Consider the following 26098-nt stretch of genomic DNA (forward strand, 5'->3'; position numbering starts at 1 on the left):
GTAAGATTTAGCCTTTTAGCTTAAGGACTTTGGTAAGAGCACAAAATCTTCTAAAAATAATTTAAGTCTGCAGGAAATAAATTATTATGGCAGGATTTGGATATCAAGTACAAGGATCCCTACAGGACTAACAGATGTGCTTTAGGCAAGTCCAAGAATTCCCTGAATTATGCAAAAATTATAATAATATTTGCAGAGGATGAAATAGTTATCACCTATTCCATGAACGTGAATTTGAACAAACTCCAGGAAATAGCGGAGGACAGAGGAACCTGTAACAGTCCACGGGATTGCAAAGAGTTGGACACAAATTAGTGACTGAACACCAACATATGCAAACATATTTTTTATAGAGAATATAGCTCCCTTTTTTTAAAAGGTCCCCCACAACCCAAATTTAAAAAGGGGCATCTATTCTTTTTAATGGCTGAGTAATACTCCACTGTGTATATGTACCACATGAGGTGGATGAAACTGGAGCCTATTATACAGAGTGAAGTAAGCCAGAAGGAAAAACATAAATACAGTATACTAACGCATATATATGGTATTTAGAAAGATGGTAACAATAACCCGGTGTACGAGACAGCAAAAGAGACACTGATGTATAGAAGTCTTATGGGCTCTGTGGGAGAGGGAGAGGGTGGGAAGATTTGGGAGAATGGCAATGAAACATGTAAAATATCATGTAGGAAACGAGTTGCCAGTCCAGGTTCGATGCACAATGCTGGATGCTTGGGGCTGGTGCACTGGGACGGCCCAGAGGGATGGTATGGGGAGGGAGGAGGGAGGAGGGTTCGGGATGGGGAACACATGTATACCTGTGGCGGATTCATTTTGATATTTGGCAAAACTAATACAATTATGTAAAGTTTAAAAATAAAATAAAATTAGAAAAAAAAAAGGGGGGGGGGCATCTAAAATAGATGCTGAGAAACGGTTTTCACTCATTTTTATGACTTTTTAAGCCATAAGAGCTTTTTGCTAAAATCCAATGTTTCTGATTATCTTTTTTATTTAGTTATACCATTATTCTTTCAGTCCTTTTCTGGAGTGCTACTACACTAACTGGGCTTAACTAACTAGTCTTCCTTTGGCATGAAAATGTTGCCTTTCTGATAGCCCAAGAATGTTTTCCTGTGTTTGCCATTTTCAAGTTGATTTAATAAAACTAGAGAGGGTTTTTTCTATTACTTGATATTTTAGTAAGACACATGAAATATGTTTTTTGGTATTTTAGATACTAGTAAAACATCCAAATACAACAAATACGTTTTCATTTTAACAAAAAAGGATATTGATGTGTCACTGTCAGCTACAGCAAATCAGCCTCCAGTAAACAGACCAGGTATCCCCTGGTTTGACCACTGAATGACTATGAATTAAGTGCACTTTTAGATGTTCTCAAAGGCCTGGCCAAGCTTTAAGTGTCATGAACAAATTTCAATTCCTCTAGATCTTTCTCTGAACAGAAATACACACTTCCCCAAAACTGTTTCTAGGCATCTTGCTGGTAGTGGTGGTTTAGTCACTAAGTCATGTCCAACTCTTGTGACCCCATGGACTGTAGCTAGACAGGCTCCTCTGCTCATGGAATTCTCCAGGCAAGAATACTGGAGTGGGTTGCCATTTTCTTCTCCAAGCCATCTTAGGGCCCTCCAGTATATCCTACTCTGACCTTTATGTCAGTAAATTTTAATGGGAAGTTAAAATTTTATCCTAATTTGGGGCCTAAAAGTTTGTGCATCCACATATTAAATTCCAACAGATTATACAACCCCAAGACCACCACTAATGACTAGAACCAAAGACAAAATCTAGATGCAAAAAAAGTCTTTTATACAGTAGGTTAAATGTCTTTTACTCATTCATTCACCCATTCACTTGGACATTAGGTCCCACTGTGTAGCCAGCTGTGGGGATTCAAAGGAAATAAAATATAGCTCTAATTATGCTTAGTCACTCAGTTGTGTCCAATTCTGTGTGACTCCATGAACAGTAGCCCTGTTTGTCCATGGGATGTTCCAGGCAAGAATACTGGAGTTACCATTTCCTTCTCCAGGGGAATTCTCATTTAGTGTATCAGAAAGATTTCACATTTTTAAAGGGTGACTGAAGGGACATGCAGATTGCAGCCTAACTTGAACATTACACATTCAAAAATTCAATACTGAACATACCTACAGGTAATTTCTGCCCATCCTGAGCATCTTCCTTTGGTATTATTTCTACAGTATTTGACAGCAATAGAACAAAGAATACGTGAATAATTTTAAATTTTATCCTTTACTAAGGATATCTATCAATTACATGTTAAAATGATACTTCAAACTTAAAGTACAAAAAAAAAAAACCTAAACAAAGCACTATTCTTACAGCAGACTAAAGGGATTTCCCTCCTTTATTAAGTTCTTATTTGGGGATGTATGAATTTGTACTCTTCCTAAGAGGCATGGCGCTAAAAAAAAATTACAAAGATCATTCTTTTCCTCCTGTTTCCAAAATTTTGTAAGTCACCCTAGATGATCATGAGCTGAGTTAAAGTTAAAAAATTAATATGTACAAGTACCTCATCACAACATTTCCCAGCTGAATTTTTTTCCAAATGACATTTCTGCAAATTAAAATTATTAAATAAATTCAGATTCAGCAAGCAGCTGCTGGGTGATAAGGAATTTTAACTTGAAAGCAACTGTGTAATCTGGCAATCTAATCTTGTAACTCAAATCCAGTAAAACAAATTAGAAGTGAAAAAATCCTAATAATTTTATGATGTGGGAATATATTTCAATATATGTTTAATGTGGGGTATTGGTCACCTAAGATCATTCAAGAGAAAAAATTCATTTAAATTAGAAACTGGATATACCTTTTAAAAAATTTCAACAGTATAATAAATGCTCTATGAAACTGTTAGCTGAAAGCTTAAAGAAAAAATTCTGTTTTAAGAACAGCACTTATTACCCAAAATACTTCACAAAACGTTGCATATTATAAGATATTTAGCTTGGACAATAGATAACTCTGAAAAACGTTCGTTAAATATTTTAAAAAGCAAATTAAATTTTTCTCCACCAGCTAAATTTCTGTACTTTTACTATGAGAATGTCATTCAAATTTCTAAAATAATCCCTGACTTTAAACATCTCTAATATATGTACTTCTTTTTAAAGCAATACTGTCATAAGATGCATTTGTAAAATTACTTAGATTTAGACAAAAGTAACTGAAAAACTTAAAGGGGAAGCCTTGAACACTATTAATTTTTTCCCCACATGAAAAGTACAGATAGCAGCAGAATACCCACTAAGTGAAAATATTAACTGGTTTCGAAGGCACATTGTTAGTTACAACATCTGAAGTGGGATTTATTTGACGAATTCTGTGAAATTTTCAGAATATTTGCTGCAACTCAAGTAGAAAAGAGGCAAGTGTTCACATACTATGTTAGCTTGTAGTCAAGAAAGACATTTCAACTAAAATTTGTCAACCCCCCAACATGAAATCACTTAGACATTGCTGATGTAGTATTTGGATGAATTTCTGTAGAGAAGATTTTTTCAGACTGACAGTGTACTCAGTGCTTCAAGGGCTAGGTAAAATAAGTTCTCTTTTGGTCAACAGTGCCTAACTTCCACTAGATGAATCTTGGTCTCCAATCCCACTGTCCAGTGCCTGCCTTACATGGAGTTGTACTTCACGGGACCACATAAAGTGTTTACATTATAAAAGGCTTCTAGGTCACTTGGTTCAAATGTAATAGCCGGTTTCATTAATCTTCCAGGAGCAAGGGAACTCTCTCCTATAATTCTCAGGTTGATAAATTTGATTTTCCAAGTATTCTCCACGAAAGGGCAGCGGATGAGTCCAAAAATTTGTTCAAAAATGCCCAAACAAGTGTTTCCTCGGTGGACAGTCCCAGCAACTCCAACCATAACAAGACCATGGGGAGAAGCAGCATATTTTAGTCCATGGGAATCTAGGTTGGGACTGAGAAAAAGATACTCCTCTTTCACTAGTGACAGCAGACGAAGGCTCACAATTTCTGCTCCATGGTAGTCTATCACATTTTGTTCAGATGTGTTGTAATAAAACCTAAGCTTGACATCGTGCCAGAAGTGCTGTGGCCCCCATTCATCTTGAGGTGGTCCCAGAAGAGGATTCTGAGAATTCAGAAGTTCAAAGAACCACTGACAGAATTCTTCACCTAATCGACGAAAATCAACCTTTTCGGCGTTTTTTTCTTCTTTCTCCTGCTGATTAATAAAACCAAGGTTAATTCTCATACTTATTTTCTATCTAGGCTATTTCAGAGTCAAGTTTTCATGTACTAGTTGTAGCAGAAAGGAAATGAACCACCTATGAACTCAATGATAGTACATTCTTTCTCAAAACAGGGAGGCCATTTAAGAAACTCTCAGTTTAAACTTCTGACACTTCTAAGACATTAAGATTCAACCAAGTCTCTTAAAATATCAGCATAAATTAAGTCAATAATAAAAGCATTTTCTCTCGATTGTGGCAGTGAATCACAGGTATGTTACCTGTCAAAACTTTCAAACTGCTTTAAATGAATATACCTACTGTGGTATATTTCATATGCAGCAAAGTTTATAATAAAACCAGTCTTTAAAAGACACCTCTAAATTTGATTGAAATACATTATTTTCTATGATTGGGATTAATTTCATACACAGGAAGTATGTTTTCCAAAGGAAATACTGTAAAAATACACCTGATAGACTACCATTCTAGTCACCATGTATTCCAGAGCAGAGTACTTCACCCAGATGTTTAAGATCTTATATTTACTGGGCACATGCTACTACTAAATGTACTGGGCACTGCTTGGCACTTAAGTGCTATTTCCTTCTATCTTCACAAGTCTTATGACATGGATTTATTGTTATGCCTGTTTTATAAAGAAAACAAGGCCCCCTAATTTGAAGTCACATCTATATGATTTCAAAGTTAACACTCTTTTCAGTACATTAAGGAAGCCCTAGAAGATCCTTTCCTACTGTGAAGGCAAACATCTCTCACTTAATTTAATGTGAGTGTGTAGTTTAAAAACTTCAAGTTATCTAAAGGGTCAATAGGTATTTAAATATTCACACAGTATTTAAAATGCACAGTAGAAATACAAAGAAATACAAACAGCCAATGTCAGTTGGAGGAAGTTACTAAAATGGACTTTTTTTATAGATAACAAAAATTTCTTTCATTTATGCAATTTAATGCCAAAGAAAGTCTTCAAAATAAGAAAGGGCTTACAACAGCATTCTTTTAAAGGAGAAAAAAAAATTAGAGAACCAGAAGCTAAATTAAAATTAAATTGACCCTGCAGTCTATCTTGGAAAGGGGCATGGCAACCCACTCCAATATTCTTGTCTGGAGGATTCTTTGGACAGAGGAGCCTGGTGGGCTAGTCATAGGATCACGACTGAAGTGACTTAGCATGCATGCATGCAGTCTATCTACTGTCTTTAAAAATCAAGTCTCCATTTGATAAAGGGCTGCAAAACATTTTTCCCTCACAAATCAACAAAATACCACATATACATTACTAAATATAAAAAAAAAGGTGCAAAAGGTAGGGGATATATGTATATCTATGGCTGATTCATGTTCAAGTTTGACAGAAAACAACAAAATTCTGTAAAGCAATTATCCTTCAATAAAGACAATTTTTTTAAATACTTTGTCTTTGGTGCTTTACTGCTCTTTCTTTAGGATGCAAAAGACATAAAGCTAAAATTATAAAAAATAAACATTAATTAACCATGTCACCCCAGATCTATGATTAGCTAAAGATTCTTACACAAAACTATGGTTTAGGATATTACTATGAAATCTGTTTTACCTGTTCAGAGAGTCTAATGTCCTCTGTCTTAACTGGCTCTGGTGTTTCCTTCAATTTTGGTTGTAACTGCTTTTTCCAGTAATCCTTTGCATGCTGAATAAGATTGTGTTTTTCAGTAGCTGGAGGTATAATAACACCCTGTGTTGCCAAGTACTTAAATATGATTTCTCGGTGGACTTTTCTTCGCCTCAAAAGTTCTTCTACACTTTGACTGTAGACTAATATTGCACGAATGGCATCTAAAAGAAAATTGTAAAGATTAGCAGAAAATCATGAGTCACTTGTAAATTTGTCCAGGGTTAGCAGAAACACTATCAAATGATATTTTATAAACTCTTCTCATGGCATTATTGCTTTTGTATGAGATGGTTATCATTTTTAAAAACCTGGTTGTCAGGTTTTGGGTTTTAAAAAAAATTTCTCTATAAATTTCCCTACCTAAAATTCCTCCTTCCTTTTACTTCTCGTAAAATATTGTGAATTTAAGCATTTTAAGGAATAGTTGTATTTTAAGAAAAAAACTGAAGAGAAAAAAAAATTCTAATAAGGTCAATAGACCTACATTCATTTACAATCTCTAAAAACAGACAAAATTACAATTCTTTTCAGTTCAATCTCCTTACTCTACAAATAATGAAAGTCAGGGATACATAAGGCATCAATCATCATACCTGTAAGAAGTGGCAGAGCCAAGACCGTCTCTTTTTTTTTAGAGAATTTCTGTTAAACAGACTAAACATTATTTTTGTATGTGTGAGGTATGAAAGTAGTGAAAGTCACTCAGTCGTGTCCGACTCTTTGTGACCCATGGGATTATACAGTCCATGGAATTCTCCAGGTCAGAATACTGGAGTGGGTAGCCCTTCCCTTCTCCATGGGATCTTCCTGACCCAGGGACGGAACCCAGGTCTCCGGCATTGCAGGCGGACTCTTTACCAGTTGAGCCACAAGGGAAGTCCAAGAATACTGGAGTGGGTAGCTTATCCCTTCTCCAGGGGATCTTCCCAACCCAGAAACTGAACCGGGTCTCCTGCACTGCAGGTGGATTCTTTATCAACTGAGTTATCAGGGGAGCCCGTATGAAGTATACAGAATGGCAATAAAATGAACTCCTATATACACACGACACAGCTTAAGACATAGGAATAATTAGTATCTTTGAGGTCCTCACTTCACCTTTCCCTACATAATGCTATTCCCTCTCTCTCTTTACCTTACACGTAGATACTCTCCTAACTGCTATTTATCATTTCCTCGATTTTCGTTCTTTTTGGCTGCCCCTCGGGGCTTGTGGGATCTTTGTCCTTCGACCAGGAATTCCAGGAATTGAATCCAGACCTCCAGCTGTGGAAGCACAGAGTCCTAACCACTGGACCACCAGGGAATTCCCTCAATTTTCTTTATAGTAGTACAACGCAACCATGTATCCCTACAGAATATAGTTTGGTATTTCTTTGAATGGTCTATAAACCTAATCCATCACTATATTACTGTAATTTTAATTTTATTGTTTCTGAGATTAAGCTATGTGGATAAACACAGCTGTAGTCAACTGATTTCCAGTACTCTACCCAAGGTAATTACAGACTATGCCACAAGGCATTTACTTTTGTTTTATAGACTTATTATGTGTATCCAAATACAAATACTATTGCTTTGAACATTCCCACACTATTGGTGAATTTGACTAGAACTGTAATAGATTAAAATGCTGAATATAATTGATGGTGGATCTAAAAGCAAACAAGAAATGAAACTACCCAGTACACTAATGTCTCCCAGCCCAGAAGGGCAAGGAGAATGATCATCACCTGGAACCTGTTACAAAGGTAGAATTTCTGGGCCTGCTCCAAAACTACTGAATCAGAACCTGCATTTTAACAAAATCCCTGAGAGATTCATGGGCACATTTAAGTTTGAAACACTCAGGTAAGCAATCTTCCATTTTAGGAGATAATATCAAACTTGTTTTCCAAAGTAGTAGTTCCAATTTACACTCCCCAGTAGTTGTCAAAGACTTACTTCACAAGATAAACAATACTTGAAGTTTATATGTTTAGTTTTTGGAAATTTGGTACATATAAAAGAGACCATATATTTTCGGATTTTATTTCATTGCTTTCTAAAGATGTTGACTATCTTTTCTTATGCTCTCCCCGCCCCTTCCACCACCCCAGAAATGATTCTTCACATCAACCTAACATTTTTGTATGAGGTAGTTTCATTTCTTGTTTGCTTTTAGATCCACCATCAATTATATTTTAATCTATTCATCAATAGTGTTAGAAGGTGATTACCATGTAAAATACATAAATGCCAAAGAACTACATTAATTCTAAAATTATTTTCAGTCTAACGTCTTAGAAACTCATTTGGTGTTCATGGTTCACTTTCAAATGAATGATCTTAAACGGCGAAAACGTAAAAGGTCTTAAAAGAGAAAGGCAATTTTAAGAGGCAGACTCTGATACTTAAGTCATAAGCAATATAGGAGTCAGAAATTTTCCCATTTTAAAGTAAATTTCAGCAAATTTAAAATGAAACTGGTCAGGTAATATACAAAATGATAAAGGCTTAACGTTCAAGCCACTCATAACATTACAACCAAACAATATTTGTAATCCATGAAATCTACTCTATCGAAATGTTTATTTGGTTCTGAATGTAGTCCTAGTACACAGAATCATCTCTGAAAAAATTTGGATCCAGAAAGAGACTTAGGTTCAAACTGTCTACTGCTCTTTTATCACAGCAGTTGTTTTAAGCTCATAAAGCAGCAGACTGATAGTGTTTTTGATATCCTCCCCAAGCTCAAGAAAATAAGCAGCAGCTGATACTCCTCCCCTGATCGAAACTGAAAAAGAACACCCGACTTCCCGAAATTTCTTTTAAAAAATCACTATTCACGTACCTTGAATTTTCGAAACGAAACAAGCAGCATTTGCCCATAACATTTAAAGGATTAAAACCTGGAAAGCAGCGCCATTTTCAGCCCACCATTTCCCCCAGTGCTTGGCGAGGCGGGGATGAGCCATGGATGGCTACGAGGCAACACAGCAGCTATACTGCCCACGATTCCCGGGGGTTCCGTCCAAGTGCAGTCGCGGACCGGCCGTGAGCGAGACCTACCACGGCCTCCACTCACACACTCCGGCAAGCTGGGGGCCGAGCGAGGCCTGAGGAGAGATGGCCACCCTTTGGGGGTTGGGGGGTGGGGTCTACCCTTACCTTGGCGGTCCTCAGGCTGCACCAGACGGTTGGTGATAGTGTCGCAGAGGGCCATGATCTCATCGTTGTCCAATAGGCTGAGCAGGTTACGACAGCCCTCCATCTCCGTGTAGCTGAGCCCCGTCATCTCGACCCCCAGAATGGGGGGAGAGGACGCCGCCAACAATGTCGCTTCCTTAGGCCCAGCGGGCCAGCGCCTTGGCAACAGATACCGGAAGTGCCTTTCCGGCCGTTCACCGCTAAAGAGCCTCGGGTATTCCAGACCCGTGGGCGGAAGTCGTAGTAAATGAGGGCACTCAGGAAACTCGGTGCCCCGATCGGTGGTTCCGGGCTGCTGGGAACCGAGAGAAGTATCTCGCATCTCACTTTAGGGAAGCTCCGCGTTTACACCGGAACGCCGGCCTTCCACAAGATAAAACGAAACCCTCAATTCCTCAGGAGTCACGCCTCCAAAAGAGCGCCTGGGAGGCCTGCGTAGTACAGGTGCGTGGAAAGCTGGCGTCGGCCCCCGCGCAAGGCGAGCTCCCGAGATGCAGCGGGGCCGACCAATGGAGGCGTCTCCTCCCCGCCCGCGGGGCCGGCCCCTCGGCAGCGCTCAAAAGTTGTCTGTGGCTACTTCAGAATTGGGTGGTACACCTGAAGTTTTATATTCTTAAGTTACATAGTTGTGTGTTGAAACAGTCTGGCGTTGTTTAACGTTGTACTTGGAAAAGTTTAGGAAGAAAATCACCTACCCTATGCCACGCCTGTCCGCCTTTCAGCTTCACTCGCCAACAAGCTGGGGTCTGCTATTGCTTCTCTTCTGATCCTCGCCGGCTTGGCTTTAGTCGAGGCATTATCGGGAATGGTTTAATGTTGGGGACTCTGAAAACCAGATTGCCAGAATTTTATTCCGTCATTTATTAACTGTGACCTTGAGCAAGCTCTTTGGTCTCCCAGTTTTCTTTCTCGAAATAGATACAGTAGAGATACCTACCTGATGGGGTTGTTGGAGCGGGGGAGGAGGGTGAAGAACCGTAGCGCCTAGAAAGAGCCCAGTATGTATTAGTTCATCATTTACTAATTTACAAATGTTAGTGTCAACATTTACGAGAGGCTTAAATGCACTGTCACTGGCTTCTGTCTCCTTCCGTTGTTTTAGCCACCGTTTAGATTAACATTAATTAGATTATTGCCAGTTAGTAGCTAAAATGTGCACACTTGCATATCCAGATGACTTGCCAGTGGATGTCATTTAGGGTACATTTTAGTTATCAGATACCAATTCTTCGTTTTTCATTAAGCGTTGATCGCCTACCGTGAGAAATGACACATACTCTTCTCCGAGAAGCCTTTGGGAGTGTTGCAAATAAAGAGATAAGTGCTCATAATACTGGTGCGGAGCCACATGAAAGACATGCCCAAAGTGTGTGTGTGTTTAACGTATTTACTGAGCATTACTCGCTCACTTTAACTTGCCAGGCACTGTTCTTTATGCTGGGAACAATTATAGGTCTTTTCAGTTCAGTTCAGTCGCTCAGTCGTGTCTAAATCTTTGCGACCCCATGAACCGCAGCACTCCAGGCCTCCCTGTCCATCACTGACTCCCGCAGTCCACCCAAACCCATGTCCATCGAGTGAATGATGCCATCCAACCATTTCATTCTCTGTCGTCCCCTTCTCCTCCTGCTCTCAATCTTTCCCAGCATCAGGGTCTTTTCCAATGAGTTAGCTCTTCATGTGAGGTGGCCAAAGTATTGGAGTTTGAGCCTCAACATCAGTCCTTCCAATGAACACCCAGGACTGATCTCCTTTAGGATGGACTGGTTGGATCTCCTTGCAGTCCAAGGGACTCTCAAGAGTCTTCTCCAACACCACAGTTCAAAAGCATCAATTCTTCGGCGCTCAGCTTTCTTGATAGTCCAACTCTCACACCCATACATGACTACTGGAAAAACCATAGGCTTGACTAGACGGACCTTTGTTGGCAAAGTAATGTCTCTTTTTAATATGCTGTCTAGGTTGGTCATAACTTTCCTTCCAAGGAGTAAGCGTCTTAATTTCATGGCTGCAATCACCATCTGCAGTGATTTTGGAGCCCCAAAAATAAAGTCAGCCACTGTTTCCCCATCTATTTGCCATAAAGTGATGGGACCGGATGCCATGATCTTCGTTTTCTGAATATTGAGCTTTAAGCCAACTTTTTCACTCTCTTTCACTTTCATCAAGAGGCTTTTGAGTTCCTCTTCACTTTCTGCCATAAGGGTGGTGTCATCTGCATATCTGAGGTTATTGATATTTCTCCTGGCAATCTTGATTCCAGCTTGTGCTTCTTCCAGCCCAGCGTTTCTCATGATGTGCTCCGCATATAAGGGAAATAAGCAGGGTGACAATATACAGCCTTGATGAACTCCTTTTCCTATTTGGAACCAGTCATGTCCAGTTCTAACTGTTGCTTCCTGACCTGCATACAGGTTTCTCAAGAGGCAGGTCAGGTGGTCTTGTATTCCCATCTTTCAGAATTTTCCACAGTTTATTGTGATCCACACAATCAAAGCCTTTGGTATAGTCAGTAAAGTAGCAATAGATGTTTTTCTGGAACTCTCTTGCTTTTTCTGTGATCCAGCGGATGTTGGAAATTTGATCTCTGGTTCCTCTGTGTTTTCTAAAACCAGCTTGAACATCTGCAAGTTCTAGGTTCACGTATTGCTGAAGCCTGGCTTGGAGAATTTTGAGCATTACTTTACTAGCATGTGAGATGAGTGCAATTGTGCGGTAGTTTGAACATTCTTTGGCATTGCCTTTCTTTGGGATTGGAATGAAAACTGACCTTTTCCAGTCCTGTTGGAGCTTGCATTTTAGTAAGAGACAGAAATGTAATAATGCCAGGAAATTCTATGGCGAGAAGTCAGAGGGATGGAGGAGAGGATGTTCATAGTATATACAGGCTGTGAAGAAAGGCTTCTTTAAGTGACACTGAAGGAAAATCTGAAAAAAGTAAGAGAGACTGAACCACAGAAGAGTGTTCTAGGAAAAAGCAGCAATAGAGGTTCTGAGGAAAGAACAGAATGCTTGGCATATAGGAAGGAGGCCAGGAGGCTGGAGCAGCTTGTGCAAAGAGAAGGCGGTAAGAAGTGCGGTTAGAGCTGTAGTCAAGATTGATCTAGAGCAGGGTTTCTCAACAGAGGCATTGTTAACATTTTGGGCAGGATAATTCTTTTTTGTGGGTCTGTCCTGTGCATTATAGGATGCCCAACTGTATCCCTGACCTCTACCCAATGGATGCCAGTAGCACCTTCTCCACTAGTTGGGCTGCCAAAATATCTCCTTCCTCAAATATTTCCTTGGGGTGGGGGGCGGGGTGGTGTGCAAAATTCCCTCAATTTAGAACCACTGATACAGAACCACCTCTCCAAAAGTGCTTTCTAAGATGAAACTATTTTGCATCTGTGCTAATATAGTAACTGTCAGCCAGCCACACATAGCCATTGAGCTTTTGTAAGGCAGCTAGTATAGCTGTCAGTGAATTTTAAATTTTATTTGAATTTTAACAGTTACTTGTAGCTAGTGGCTACTGTATCAAATAGTGCAGTCTAGAGTCTTACAGCCCGTTGTAAAGACTGTGGCTTTAATCTTTTACCTCAGTCTGTATTTCCTATTCTCAGTCTCTTCAGACTAGTCACAATGGTTTTCTTGTTTTTTTATGTCTTAAACTTACCATGCAGGTACTTGCCTCAGAGCCTTTGCTCTTACCTGGCACATTCTTCATCCCCTCAGATGTCCGAGTGGCTGTCTTTCCCTTACTTCATTATTTCCCCTGCTCAGCAGTTATCAAAAGTGCTATCATCATCTCTTATCATCCTGTTTAAAATCACCACCTACAATGCCATGCTTACTTATTCTTCTCTACCTACTTTTCTCTATAACATTTATATTGTACTTTTGCACCTACCCACCCCCCGCCCCCACCAAGTAGAATGTGAGTTCTGGGATTCAGGGATTTTTTTTTTCTTTTTTATTGTCTATAAACAGGCTGGCACATAGTATGCAATAAATATTTGTTGAATAAATGAATGAACTGTAAAGCCATTGGAGGATTATAATCAGACTGGATGGTTTTGGCTGCTGCTGTCTAGAACAGACTGCCAGAAAGGCAGGGAACTCAACTAGAAGATTAATAGTCCAGGTGAGAGTGGAAAACATGAAGTCAGGGATGACTGGAAAGTTTTGATTTGAGCAACTGGAACTGCTGTCTACTGAGAGGAGGAAGACTGGGAGATATAGGTTTCAATAGAGAAATCCAGAATTATCAAGAGAGATCTGCTTTCTGGAGAGTGTAATGATGCTCAAGAAGATTAAGCAAAGAATGAGTGAAGCAGAAAAAGAAGTACAGGTAGAGGGAGTAGCAGTGAAAACTGCATGGAACAACATGGCTGTTTTTGGCTAGAACAAGGACAGTACAGGAGCCATAACATGAAAAGAAAGTAAAGTCAGTAAAATTGTAACAGGAAGGGCTCAGCAATAGGCCCTTCAGGCACTTAATTCTTAAACTTTGAAGATTGGCTCTCCCCTTTTAACAGACATGAAAGTCTCAGCTCTGTGGGATGGGCTTAGTTGCCTTAAAGCTATCATGCTAGAATTCGAATACATTTGATCTCACATCTTTGAGCTTTTCTCATTTAACTACATTCTGGTAGTTTCACTGAATACTTCATGGGAAAAAAAAAGTTTTCTAGATTAGCAGATTTGGGGTATAAGATCTGGTAAAAATATTCATTCAACAGTAGTTGTTTAAAACCTATTAAAGGTGACTTCCTTAAATGCCCTGGAAATTGGGTTTCTAAGGCGGCTCTATACATTTAATAGTTTACCTGCTAGGGAAATATGAAGAACCTTGTTGATTTAGATCTGTGGTTTTCAAACATTAGTGTGTATCAAACCCACCTAGATGACTTAAGGACAGATTGGTCCCTCAGCTGATCAAAAATTTAGCATTTCTGTTTTCTTGGGGACAGGGCACAATGTAACTTACAGAATCCTGTGAAAGTGCCAACTCCTAACCACTGCACTGCGAGAAGTCCCCCAAATTTAGCGTTTCTAATAAGTTCTCAGGTGATAATGCTGATGTTCTGGGGACCACACTTTTAAGAATCACTGCTAGTAGAGAATGAAACATCAAGCAGCCATGTCTACCAGACTTCATCCTTGTCTCTGAAATCACTGATCCTCAGGCAAGTCTAACCCTCTCCACTTGGATATTATCAGATCCACTTGTGCCCCACATTTGTAGGGAAAACTGCATGACAGAATGGAAACTACATAACGTGGTTTTAGGAGGAAACATCAGATTTTTCATTCTCACCTCTGCATTTATTAGCTATGTGACTAGCCAGGTTACTTAACCTTCCTGAGCCTTCGTGTCTAAAAAGCACTGCTGCTAACCATATTTGGGTTAACAATTAGAGGTAACATACATAAAGTAAGCTGGTACACAGTAATTTTTTCTCCATTTGCATTACCCATAAATAAGGAATAGATCTCTCTCCCATTTTTAGTTTTTATTCGAAGTAATACTGGATTGCCTCCATTTCCGGTATGGGTAGATATACAGCCCAAATTTCTGGCTTCATTATCGGTTGATTCTTGAAATCAGTATGAATTTTATGCTATGAAAGCAATCTAACTCATTTGTCTTGGAAATGTATTTAACATTCGATTGCTTCCCAGCATTCCTCAAATTCAGAAAAGAAAAAATAGGAAGTCGAGATAACCCCAGTAACTTTATATCTAAATACCTCAATGCATTTATTTAATCATCTAAGATCATATGACCATGAATCATAGATGGTGAATCCTAGATCTCAGCTCTGGAATGCTTTAATAACTTTCTCATAGTGTTTTTCAAAGCATAACATTTGTAATATTTGCAAATCACCATAATTAACAGAATATCTATTCTTTCATTTGCAGTGCTATCATCGCATCAAAGAGCTTCTCTTTCTACTTCAGCTCTCACTTAAGTTGAAAATTATAGCAAAAAGTATAGGAGGTTTACCTTTGTTAGTAAGCCAAAAGAGTAGAAGCCCTCATGACCAAGGACCTCCTTTTAGGTACAGATTACTGGCTTAAACATGTTCCCACTGAGGTGCTTCTGTAGGAACCAATTATCATAATGTACATCTTATTTCAAAATGACTTCACAGTCTTTAAGTTCCACCAGAGGCTCTTCATCTCTGAAGAATTACCAATGTAGATCAGTCCATCCACTGTCCTGGAGAGTTCTGACATTTGTCTTTCATGTACTAAGTTTGCAGAGGCTACTATTTCATACTGAAACTACTTACCTGAAATAACTTTAGTAAACAGTGTTCTATCAACTTGTAATTCCTGCATATGGACATTAGTTTAAACAATGTCTAAAAATATCTATTTTGTGTAAACTTTTAGAGTTTTGTTTTCCATGTATTTTAAAATCACTCAATAATCTGAATATAGTAATATTAACTGAAATACCTCATTCTCTTATGAAGCATAAATTTATTTAACATTTACCTTAAGCCTAATTCCTTTTGAAGTAATGTGCTACATAAAACTGAACACTTCATTACCAACAAGGACAATGTTTTATTGAACAAATCTATGTACAGTACAAAAAATTTCTTGAAATGAGACACTATTGTTGATTTATTGCAGTTCAATGGCTCAGTTTTAATTTGTACTCTTATAAAATGCAAAGTAAAATAATTTAATGTTCAACAAGGAAGCACAAATTTCCTTTCTTGCTGAATCTGTAATACCTTTCACATATTAACAATTCCAAAATGCATATGCAGCATTTAGTCATTCTGAAAAGGTGTTTTACAGTACCAAATAAATTAAAAAATAAACACTACCATTCTTTTTAGGTTTTTCCACCCATACTACAGTTTGAACCAAATATGAAAGGAGTACGGCTGTACTTTCAAGTGTGATTTGAAGAGAATCACAAGTTTGATGTTATAAGTTATCTTTTCATTATATAATTGGTGGTTTAAAAGAAAAAAAATATGGCTAAAGCCCAAAGTACCAGTGTCCTTGTCCACGAAGGGTCTCCTTTTCCATCTTCTCCATAATATCTGAGCAGCAAAATTTCAGATTTGCTATTCTTTTGACCTTACTGAAACATGGCAGAAAGCTAGTATTTAATATTTCAATGGAAATTTTTATTTGACAATGAAGGATTGAAACCTGGTCCATGTAAGATAAACACACCCTTAAAATAGAAGGAGTAGAGAAGAAAAAGAGAAGATTTTGAGGAAAAAGAAGAAAGCTTCCTTGTCTTCTGAATCCCACATTAAAAGTGTTAGAAGTTTATGCACCTCGTAAAAGCAAAATGATGTAAGTTTTATAAGGCATACATAAGAAAATGCACATATTCTTTCAATAGCAATTATTTGGTAAGAGGTTAGAAATAGAACATTGTGGTCCAATAGAATTTTATAAAACAATCCCTTGATGTATAAACCAATTTGATCTCAGTCTTTCAGAAAGTTTTCCCTTAGTAAAACAAAAGTAGAAATAAAACCTCAAATTAAAGACAAAAAAATAACAAGTGGAATATGTTTAAAATATTTTGGTATGAACTACAGAATGAGTGAAAACAATTTGCAGACATGGATTTATGTCAATAGTTACAACTTATAAAAAATAAAAAGTTAAAAATGTGATAAAATGTTAAGCTGTGATTTTAAACTTCTGGAAAAGATACAAAGCAGAAATATTTCAAAATAACTTCATTGCCCATATGAACTAGTCTCCAAACAGGCTTTTTTATTACATGACTGAACTGAAATAGAACTCAAGTATTATATTTTAGTATCAGGAAGCATGGAAAATGGTTTTTTTTTAGTTGACCTTAAAAGACATAAAAATCTGATCAAGTTGTTTATCTTATGTTATTTAAATGTAAAATCCATAGCCTAATATAGGCTACATAACAAAACAAAAACCTGATTTGACTGAAATGGACTGATGACTATCAATTGCATAGTAGTAAATGCCTATGATAAATAATAAAATTGGGACATTATTTTAGATATCTGGTTTACCATGACCTGGAAATCCTAATTTAATATGCTGCCCACGAAGAAAAGTCTCACTTCCTTAGTGGCTTCATTTAAGAAGCTTTAATATCCAAAAATTTATAATGTAGGGTCTCATGAGATTATATACTTTGAACAAGAATATACCAGTTGGAATAACTGGAATATTTGGTTGACATATTTGTACGTTAATAGCTCTGTTTTTAAGGAATCTACCTTTGCAGCTTTTGTTCATTTTACCCCTGCTATAGATTAATACCCTATTAGGTAAAAGGAAGTCTTTAAGCTTCTTCTTTTAAAGACTATATAAGTGGAACACATCGGAGAGGGTATTTTTAAAAACTTTTTAAACAATTTATTGGCTATTAAGTTAAAATCTTCCTTAGGAAAATTACTGGTCATCAAAGAAAATAAATGCATCAATATATCTTACTGTGTTCTTGCTGTGCAAGTTTTTGTGTAAATATTTCCTTTTATATATAAAAATCACTATTCAGGCCAAATTTATCAGAAATAAATAAGAAAGCATGAGTAATATGGCTTATTTTAGAATAAACTCTAATTGAATAAAACCAATGAATTCTTGACCTGATTCTTGGCTGCGTATTTTTTTTTTACAGCCAGTTATTTTCATAGGACTGTACTTAGATAACTCACATTAATGTCTAAAGGACCTTACTATGAATCATCAAGCAATGTCCTAACACTACTCTATATACAAATAGAAATATCCCAGTGTGCTTATACCATTATTCACATTGAAAAATTTGCAATTCAGTGTTTTCTTTCAACTAAGACATCTAAGACAGCCTTTAATGGTCTTATATTCCTCCCATCTCTCCCCAGAGTTACCGATAGTATTGAGGCTGCTGCTTACAGCTCATTGGTATTATAAAAATGTAAAGTGGAAGGTTCTGTCAAGAGCTCATTAGCAAAGCACTATTGTTTTGCCTCCTGTTAATTTTCAATGCTGGCATGTCATTCATTGAACTCTGACCTAATCAATCCTCTGGAAACAAGTTACAATCTTTTATGGCTAGGATGGTGGTAAGTTTTATTCTGTCAGTTTCTAAATAATAATAAACCAAATAGAAATGGTTCTTTAAAGCATGTTTGATCCAAAAGAAGGACAAAATCTGATTACGCATGACAAGAATCCTATTTGTAGAATACTTTAAATTGTTTATTGTAAACCACTCCTTCTTTTATATATATATATATATATATATATATATAATGGGTTAGTTCTTCCCTTTCTGTAAGGCCATAGCTGGTTATTCTTTTTGACTGGTTGCCTGAACATGTTTCTCACATAAGCGAAACTGAACATGCTGCTATTGATCATCATCAACTTCTTTAAAAAAAAAAAATGTGGTTTCTCTGGATAACTGGTACTTTGGGAGTTTTGTAATAACCCTTTTGGAGTCTAAACCAGCACATCTCCTCTGTGGGTTCATTCTAGAAAATGTGCTTTGTCTTTATCTTTAGTAATCCAAGATCGCTCTAAAATTAAGGCCATCAGGGAAATAGCAAAATGATGATGCATTTTCTTGTAGTGCATTTTGCACACTACTGCTTGATCGACAGATCTTTCTGAAACATTTTTATCAGGCACCTGTAAAACAGAACACGTCTGTTAATTCATATTTTATAGATGTTCATCTAGTATTCTAAGTTAGATTTCCTGTTTGTTTATACCCTTACTCATTCAAAGAATATTAATATTAGTAGAAAAGTATGTTCTTCTTTAGCTCAGTTTTTCAATTATTTTGTTTTTAAAAAATTTTTGTTTTTGTAATAGAGGCTCAGCTTCACTTGTTTTATATTCTGGCATGCAGATGAAAAACATTTTCATCATAATTAGTTTGTCTTCAGATTTCTTATTACATAAAAACATAGAATGAAGAAAAGCCTCAGGTAGTTAAAATGTATGATCCAAAAAGTATGAAAAAACTGTGTTTAAGTTCTGGCTTCCACAAGTTCATAGGCCTATGCCTGTGCAAATTACTTGTGAATGTCAGTTGCTTGATATATAAAACAGGAACAGAACCTTATGGTGGTTATATGGATTACACGAAATAACGTATGGAGTAGTGCTTTATTATCTGTGTTATACAAATGTTAATTTTTTTAACCTTATGACGATTTATGGCATTTTCTACTTCTACAGATATACCTACTGAGAAGACAGCAGACTTACTTTCATCATCTGAATCAAATCCAAAGAGGGTCTGACATTTCTTTTGTGCAAGGTGAGCCTCAAGTGCTTCTGCATTACAGTAGGTGGTCAGGCATTTGCCACATCTTAATCTTTTCACTGATTTTTTACAAACGTTATCTTGATCAGAACAGGCATCTACCCTATCAGTCAGAAATTTTCTGCGTTTTGGCATACTAAGGTACCGTTCATCAAGGTAACTGGGAGGCAATGGTCTGACATATGGCTTTGTTAAAATTAAGCCATATGAAGTGTGTTCGCTCGTCGGATTTGGTTTGGAAGGTGCCTGAGATACTGGCAGGGTATTGTGTTCTTGTGGTACAACACTGGGTAAAATGGAACCGTTTTCTGTCCTGATTCTATTTGTATCAATTTTCAAAGCAGGATCTGATGAAACTAAAGGTGTCTGCTCTATTCCACTGTGTCCATTGACTAAATCATTAATACTACAATTATTTTCAGAATTTGGTTCTATGTCAGGCATCTTTTGGTCTGTCAAGCTTGTATCAGAAACAGTGTCATCAGAATGTTCATTTCCATTCTGAATTAAACTGTCTGTTTTCTTTTCCATACTTTCTATACATGTCTTTGGTTCTGTAATATCTTTCCTTGATTTGCTAGTAGAAACTGGCAGACTAGTAGTCTGTCTCTCATTACCAGATGAGTCTTTTTCCTGATGATTAGATTTTGAGTCTGTAAGAACATCCCAAAGAATTGCTTCACTTGGTTGTGCAGATGATTCTGGTGTTTTACTTAAATAATGCTGAGCTTCATGTTCATATAGCAGAGGAAGATCTTCAAAAAGCTCATGGCATTCTGGAAAACTACACTGAGCTTGAAATATCCTGTGACTTTTTGTGTGCTGAGCAAGTTGGAATGGCAGCTTAAATGATTCATTGCAATTAAAATGCAAACAAAAATACACATTTGGATAGCTGTGTCTATTAAGGTGATCTATAAAATGTTGAGAATCTTCAAATTGCCTTTGACAAAATTTGCATTTTCCTTTGCTCCACTTCATTACTGTTTGCCGCACATTTAAATCAGTTGGATGTACAGTCCTTGCATGCTTATTCAGAAATCCAATTCTTTTAAATATCCTGACACAGCCAAGAGCAGGGCACTTAAAATTTCCTTCTTGATCTGTTGCATATATGTCTTTTGGATGGCACACAGCTCCATTGATTTTATGAAGTACTGAACTTTCTTGATTCAGGTCATAGTCATCTTCTTCATAATCACCTTCCTCATCTTCTTCCTCCTCATAGTCATCCACACAGATAGGTAATGGCTCTGAGACATTATTTAAAGAAGTATCAGGGCTGCCATTTTCAGTAATGTTTTCAATAACATCTTCTGATACATTTACAGGAATTTCAGTGAATTCACCCACATGTGCAGGGATGACGTCTTTGTTTCTGTCACTGGAACCAGTAATAGTCTCTACTTCCAAATCTTTATTATCAGAATTCCCATTTTCAAATGAAATGAAAGTATCAGAACAATTCATTTCTTCTAAAGCAGGATTTTCTTGATCCTCTTGCTGAGCTGCAGCAATTTGCTGTCTCTGTATTTTCTTAACGTGATTCTTTAAATGCTTCTGCATAAGTCCTCTGTTTCTAAATTTCCTGCCACATATCACACATGAAAAACTACCCTTTTTCTGATGAGCCTGGGCATGCCTTACAATGTGACCACCTAGAAATTCCTTGTTACATAACATACACCGATGCCTTGGGACATTGTGATCTACTCTGGAAGCATTAAGAGCTGTAAGGTTTTTCTTTGCGTTAATAGGGCCTTTTGGTTGCACTCCAGATATATCATCAGGATCAAGCTCTCCAGGGCTCCGATCTGTAAGAGAGTCAAGCCCTTCCTCTAAACTGTGCTGATCCAATGCCTTTTTTACATTACCTGCAGAATTTTCCAGTGCACTTTCATTTAGAAATCTAACTGCTGACTTATCACTCAGTAATGCTACACAGTTTTTCTTAATCATTATGAAGTTCCAGAATTCAGGATCAAAAAACAATCCCTTTTTCAAAATTGGAAGTAATTCAAAACGAACACGATTTTGAACACTACTTGTGCCTTCATTGTATTCTTCATCTGGACGTTTGTAAAGCTCTTCAACAGTATGATAAGCTTCCAAGGAGCGTTCAAGAAAAAATATCGAGAGTGCACAAATCCTGAGAATCTCCAAATCATTTGGTAAAAAATGTGCAATTGTTTTATAAATTAGACATTTAGTTTTGGGATCATCATGAAGATCTAGTTGTAGAGCACAACCACATATTTCAACACAAATTTGTAAGCCTTCTTCTTCAACCTGTAAAAGAAAAATTACCACTGAATACCTTCTAAAAAATCAACACTTACTAGTTTATCTTTTTAAAATACAACTCTGAAACAAAAGCTGAATAAACAAACATAGCATTCTAAACATGCAATTTTCTTCAATGGGTAGCCTTGTTTACTCTTTTTTAATATATAAATAAATTTTTATTTATTTTACTTGAGAATAACCTGGAAAAGATAGCATTTTAGCTTCAATTTATTTAATTTTCAAGTTTATGAGCCTTACTAACCATAATACAAAATATTATAACCTTATGGTGATTAAAATATAAATGCGTCATAAACTTATGGTGATTAAAGTTTATTACAAATCTAGATTTTTTAAAAAAAGGATGGGTTATGGAAACTCATTCATAAAGCTGCACTAAATAATATTATTTTACTTATTAAGTAATATTATTTATCAAAATAAGCAGAGAAATGTAATCCATATAAAGAAGGCAATTACAAACTTTCCAAATCAGTAAGGTATCAGAATAATGAACGTACTGAAAGTTATCTGAAAAGTACTCAAGCTTTGAAACTTTTACTGATGACTCAAATATAACTGCATCAAGCTTTTAGTTGGGAATTTGTTGATTATCCACCTGAATTCAAGTTATAAATAATGCCTCTAGTGATTTGGAATGATCTGCTCATTTGAATAGAAAGAGATAAAATAGTCTGTTTTTAACAGTTGTGTGTGTGTATCATATCGGCTGCATATGGTAAATTACGGATGGCGGGGGGAACACAACTTTGCCATCCTCATGTCCTCTGAGTTCCTTACATGCTGTGTAACCCTTACTTACAGTTCTACAAGCAGACCTTAACTTTGCATATCACTTTACCTAGATGGTAAATTCCTACCTATCTCCTACTCAATCTTTGAGAATCCTAAATAGCAGGGACAGTATCTCATGTGGTTACTATCTTCTGTGGTTAGCACAGGAGTTGGCATATAAAGACCTTTGAATAAGTGTTTGCAGAATGAATGAGATCAAATATATTATACCAATTTTAGTCTTCTGTAAATCTACCATTTACAACTTGGAATCCTTTTCTGAATTTAAATTTCTTATTTCTTATTGTTACTTATAATTTCTAATGGTCAGTTACAAAACCTGCATAAAATTTTCCAGATACAGCAAATGCAAATCCACTACTTCAAGACAATTCATTCTTTTTCTCCAAAGTTCTATCTACATCCTCTACCTTTCTTCATGAATTATAATGTACTTAGTTGCTGAGGTTTAAAAAAATTTCAGGATCATCACAAAAGTGAACATGCTAAGGCTACTTTCTAACCTGAAAGCCTTTAACAATTCCACTACATTTAGGAATTGTTTCAAGTTTTAGTGTAATATTCAGTCCCTTCTGAATCTCTAGCAACCTGAACCCCACAGTAACTAAACTCTTTGATTAGTTTCCCCATCCACACTCTCCTGTTAATGCCACTGGACAGTTATGAGAACCAAATAATAAAATGAGGAAAAGAGGCTCTGTAAACTATGAAGTCCTCTACAAATATTAGTATTATCCTATTCTACCATTTAACACCCAGCTGAAAGCAGCCTCCTTTGTGAAGCTTTTTCAGATACGCTATCTGTAACGTCTCCTTCTGAACTCATACAGCATTCATTACCTGTGCCTCCTTTCACAGCACTGAGGCATATGAATGATCTATTCCATCAGATAAAAATGTTTTTAGTAGAGTGTATAAGAAATTAAGCACATTTTAAATACTTACTTCATCTTTGAATTTTTCTTATCATGTATTCTTAGGTTGACCATGCATGTGACATTGAGAAAGTTCTAAGATAATTGACTGAACTTCACCTATATTTTAAACTTTCTGTAAGAGTCTCTCAGTTTTCGGTGAAAAGTGAAAGTTTTAGTCACTCAGTCATGTCTGAGTCTTTGCAACCCCATGGACTGTAGCCCTCCAGGCTCCTTTGTCCATTGGATTTTCTAGGCAAGAATACTGGAGTGGGTTGCCATTCCCTTCTCCAGGGAACTTCCTGATCCAGGGATTGAATCCAGGTCTTCTGCACTGCAGGCAGATTCTTTACCATCTGAGATGAGAATCATTTGTTTAAAAAATATAGACAGAAATCTTTATTTTTAGAAAAGTTTTATAGGTGATTCTGATGCACTTCAAATATTAAGTGCAAAATTTGCACTCTATAGCATAGATTTTTTTTTTTTTCCCATTTTTTGGTGACATGAGAGGTTAACTTTGATGATGCATTTAAATGACAAATCACTATTTAATAATGAAGCTATTAGTGTAGTTAGCTAAAAAGAACCTAAAAAGTCCTCTGATGCAATGCTTTATATCATTGGAATATGATACAAAACTTTGTTATCAGGGGAATATGATCATTACATGGTCATACATCTAATGAGTAATGCAGTAATAAATATGATAAATGCATAAATGTATAAAAAATTAAAATATATTATTTAATGGATGCTTCCTTATGTATTTAAAAGTAACCCACATAAAGATTCAGTTAAATGGAGCTATCGAAAATGTAAGGTAGCTTTATCTTTCCTATCTTTGTATTCAAAGTTCTGTTAGTATTTGAGGAGAAAAAGTAAAAAGATCTAAGGATCTACTTTCATGTGTATATAAGAATCTTATGTAGAACTGTACACACTTGCCAGTAGCCCATGAAAAACTTGCTTCACAAACAGGTCATGGATTTTTACTCTTATTTTAAATAAACATTTTAAAAATTTGTCCTTAGGTTTCAAAAATGCCTCAGAATTAATTGTTCCTTTTCATTCTAAACATCAAACTTAAAACTATGAACTGTATTTCTCTATGACAGTGAATTAGGTATTACCTATAGTTACACAAAGATCATCTGCAAATTAGTTAAGATTATATAAACAGGATTTAGAATAATGTTAAAAGTGACAGGCTTATTTAATTTTAAGAAAAGAGAGAACAGCTTCTTACAGAAGCAAGTTGTTCCCACATAAAACTTCACGTAACACTAAATTGGCTTTTTATCTCTTTTTTTTTCCAGTTATTTTCATTTACGTATAAGCTTTGTGTCTTGGGAGTTTGAGGTTAGGGGGAGGGGAGTATATAATATATGGAGAACGTGGCCTTAAAATCTTTCTTTACTTCAATTACATGATCAAATAAATTTTATGAGATGCAAGTTTCCGTGAACTGTCATTTAACTTAAAATGAAGGGATAAATATATACTATTTACCTCATCTTTAATGATTTTCATGAAAGGAAATATGACTCTCACATTAGTTGCTGTTCTTAAAAGCTGGTAGCACTGATCTACAAAAACTTGTTTTGAAGGATTAGACTTTAGCTGAAGTTTACTCCATATGAAAATCAACTCCCTGTAAATGAGAAAAAAGAGAAATATCAAAAATACAGTTTATTCAAATACAAACATTACCTGTCTTTCCTTTATTCTGTAGTGCCCTGCCTGGGATGTATACAAAGTGGGTGTAAGTGGATATTACGTTAACTCCAAGCTACTTCCAAAGCTACCTGTTTGGGACTAACAGAAGCTGGGGGAAAAGGAGAGATCAGAAATTACGACTTGCAATGGTACAGAATGTATCCCAATCATATGCCAACAAACCTAAAGCATCTCTAGTACTTGATCAAAACACATTCTAATTTCAATATACCAATATTAATGAGATTACTTAAAAAAATAACTTTGACCTTTAAATTAATATCCACTTGCAAATTTAGAAATCAATGTTGTACTTTCTGCAAAGAAGAAATGGTTCATACTTTTAAGATACCAAAAGTACTACATATTAAAAGTATTAAGTATATTATAGCACTGATTCTGACATTTTATGTTTTATACCATCTACTCTTCCATTACAGTGTAGTACTTTTAAAGGAACAAGCTATGGACCATTTAAAATATTTCACAGGTAGATTCTTTTCTAAAATATGGAGGGCAGAGGAATCTGGTGTGCTGCAGTCACAAAGAGTTGTACACGACTAAGTGACTGAACAACAACAACAGGAGCGAGGAATGGGTTCTGAGACAAAGGAAATTGTAAGGTATAGTTGAAATGTTTGGATATTAAATTTCAGCAAATTAGAATTCCTTGAAAAGTGTCATAAAAGTTACATAAAGCATCTTAGTCTAAAAAGTATTAAAATAATTGATGAAAATATATTTCTTTTAAAAGCAATATACTGATTATATACTTTGAGCCCAGCACTTAAAGCTATTAAATCTAAGGACAGTTTGACTACTATCATGAAGGTGCACATACTCTATTTAGAGAGACAATACAGAGAATACAAAACAAAAAATGATGGCAAGCAACACAGAAAGTAAAACCAAAATTTCACTTCCATTTCACACTAGCTGTGTGGGTGTTCCTAA

At 36.3% G+C, this 26098-nt stretch overlaps 2 protein-coding genes and 1 long non-coding RNA gene across 9 annotated transcripts in view; 1 reads left to right on the forward strand and 2 right to left on the reverse strand.

The window, feature by feature from the left end:
- Nucleotides 1-3343: 3343 nt before the first annotated feature.
- C1H3orf38 (chromosome 1 C3orf38 homolog) lies at nucleotides 3344-10522 on the reverse strand. 2 transcript variants are annotated; one of them, XM_086321588.1, is made up of 3 exons: nucleotides 9092-10522; nucleotides 5864-6102; nucleotides 3344-4253 (listed from the first exon to the last, which is right to left on the reverse strand). In XM_086321588.1, the coding sequence occupies exons 1-3, from the start codon at nucleotides 9450-9452 to the stop codon at nucleotides 3681-3683; spliced, it is 1173 nt and encodes a 390-aa protein (XP_086177714.1). In that variant the 5' UTR covers nucleotides 9453-10522; the 3' UTR covers nucleotides 3344-3680. The 2 variants fall into 2 exon arrangements, with proteins under 2 accessions (XP_086177714.1, XP_086177705.1); XM_086321579.1 differs by having other exon boundaries at nucleotides 3344-4256; nucleotides 9092-10052.
- LOC147380176 (uncharacterized) overlaps nucleotides 9217-26098 on the forward strand; it is a 78400-nt gene continuing 61518 nt past the window's right edge. The window contains exons 1-2 of one of the 2 annotated variants that reach the window (XR_015134811.1): nucleotides 9217-9574; nucleotides 19322-19403. This is a non-coding gene — a long non-coding RNA (uncharacterized LOC147380176). Of the gene's footprint in view, nucleotides 9575-19321; nucleotides 25931-26098 lie in introns of those variants that run through there. The other variant, XR_015134800.1, reaches the window with a different exon arrangement.
- ZNF654 (zinc finger protein 654) overlaps nucleotides 15675-26098 on the reverse strand; it is an 86369-nt gene continuing 75945 nt past the window's right edge. For 2 of the 5 annotated variants that reach the window (XM_086321558.1, XM_086321539.1), the window contains 3 exons: nucleotides 24938-25079; nucleotides 19352-21698; nucleotides 15675-18766 (listed from right to left, as the gene is read on the reverse strand). In XM_086321558.1, coding sequence (XP_086177684.1) covers nucleotides 18759-18766; nucleotides 19352-21698; nucleotides 24938-25079 — 2497 coding nt within the window. In that variant the 3' untranslated portion in view covers nucleotides 15675-18758. Of the gene's footprint in view, nucleotides 18767-18918; nucleotides 21699-24937; nucleotides 25080-26098 lie in introns of those variants that run through there. The other 3 variants (XM_086321549.1, XM_086321529.1, XM_086321566.1) reach the window with 2 other exon arrangements.

This window comes from Bos grunniens, chromosome 1, assembly GCF_055505025.1.
Source record: "Bos grunniens cultivar Pamir isolate PY7600 chromosome 1, Bosgru_T2T1.0, whole genome shotgun sequence".
Classification (NCBI taxonomy): Eukaryota; Metazoa; Chordata; class Mammalia; order Artiodactyla; family Bovidae; genus Bos; species Bos grunniens.

Excerpts from the sequence above, each read along its gene's own strand:
- C1H3orf38 (XM_086321579.1), bottom strand. The coding sequence starts at position 9,452 with ATGCGAGATACTTCTCTCGGTTCCCAGCAGCCCGGAACCACCGATCGG. Across the intron at positions 6,103-9,091 it reads GCAGCCTGAGGACCGCCAAG|ATGCCATTCGTGCAATATTA; the intron begins GTAAGGGTAGAC and ends ATTTTCTTTTAG. Across the intron at positions 4,257-5,863 it reads ACATTAGACTCTCTGAACAG|CAGGAGAAAGAAGAAAAAAA; the intron begins GTAAAACAGATT and ends TTTATTAATCAG.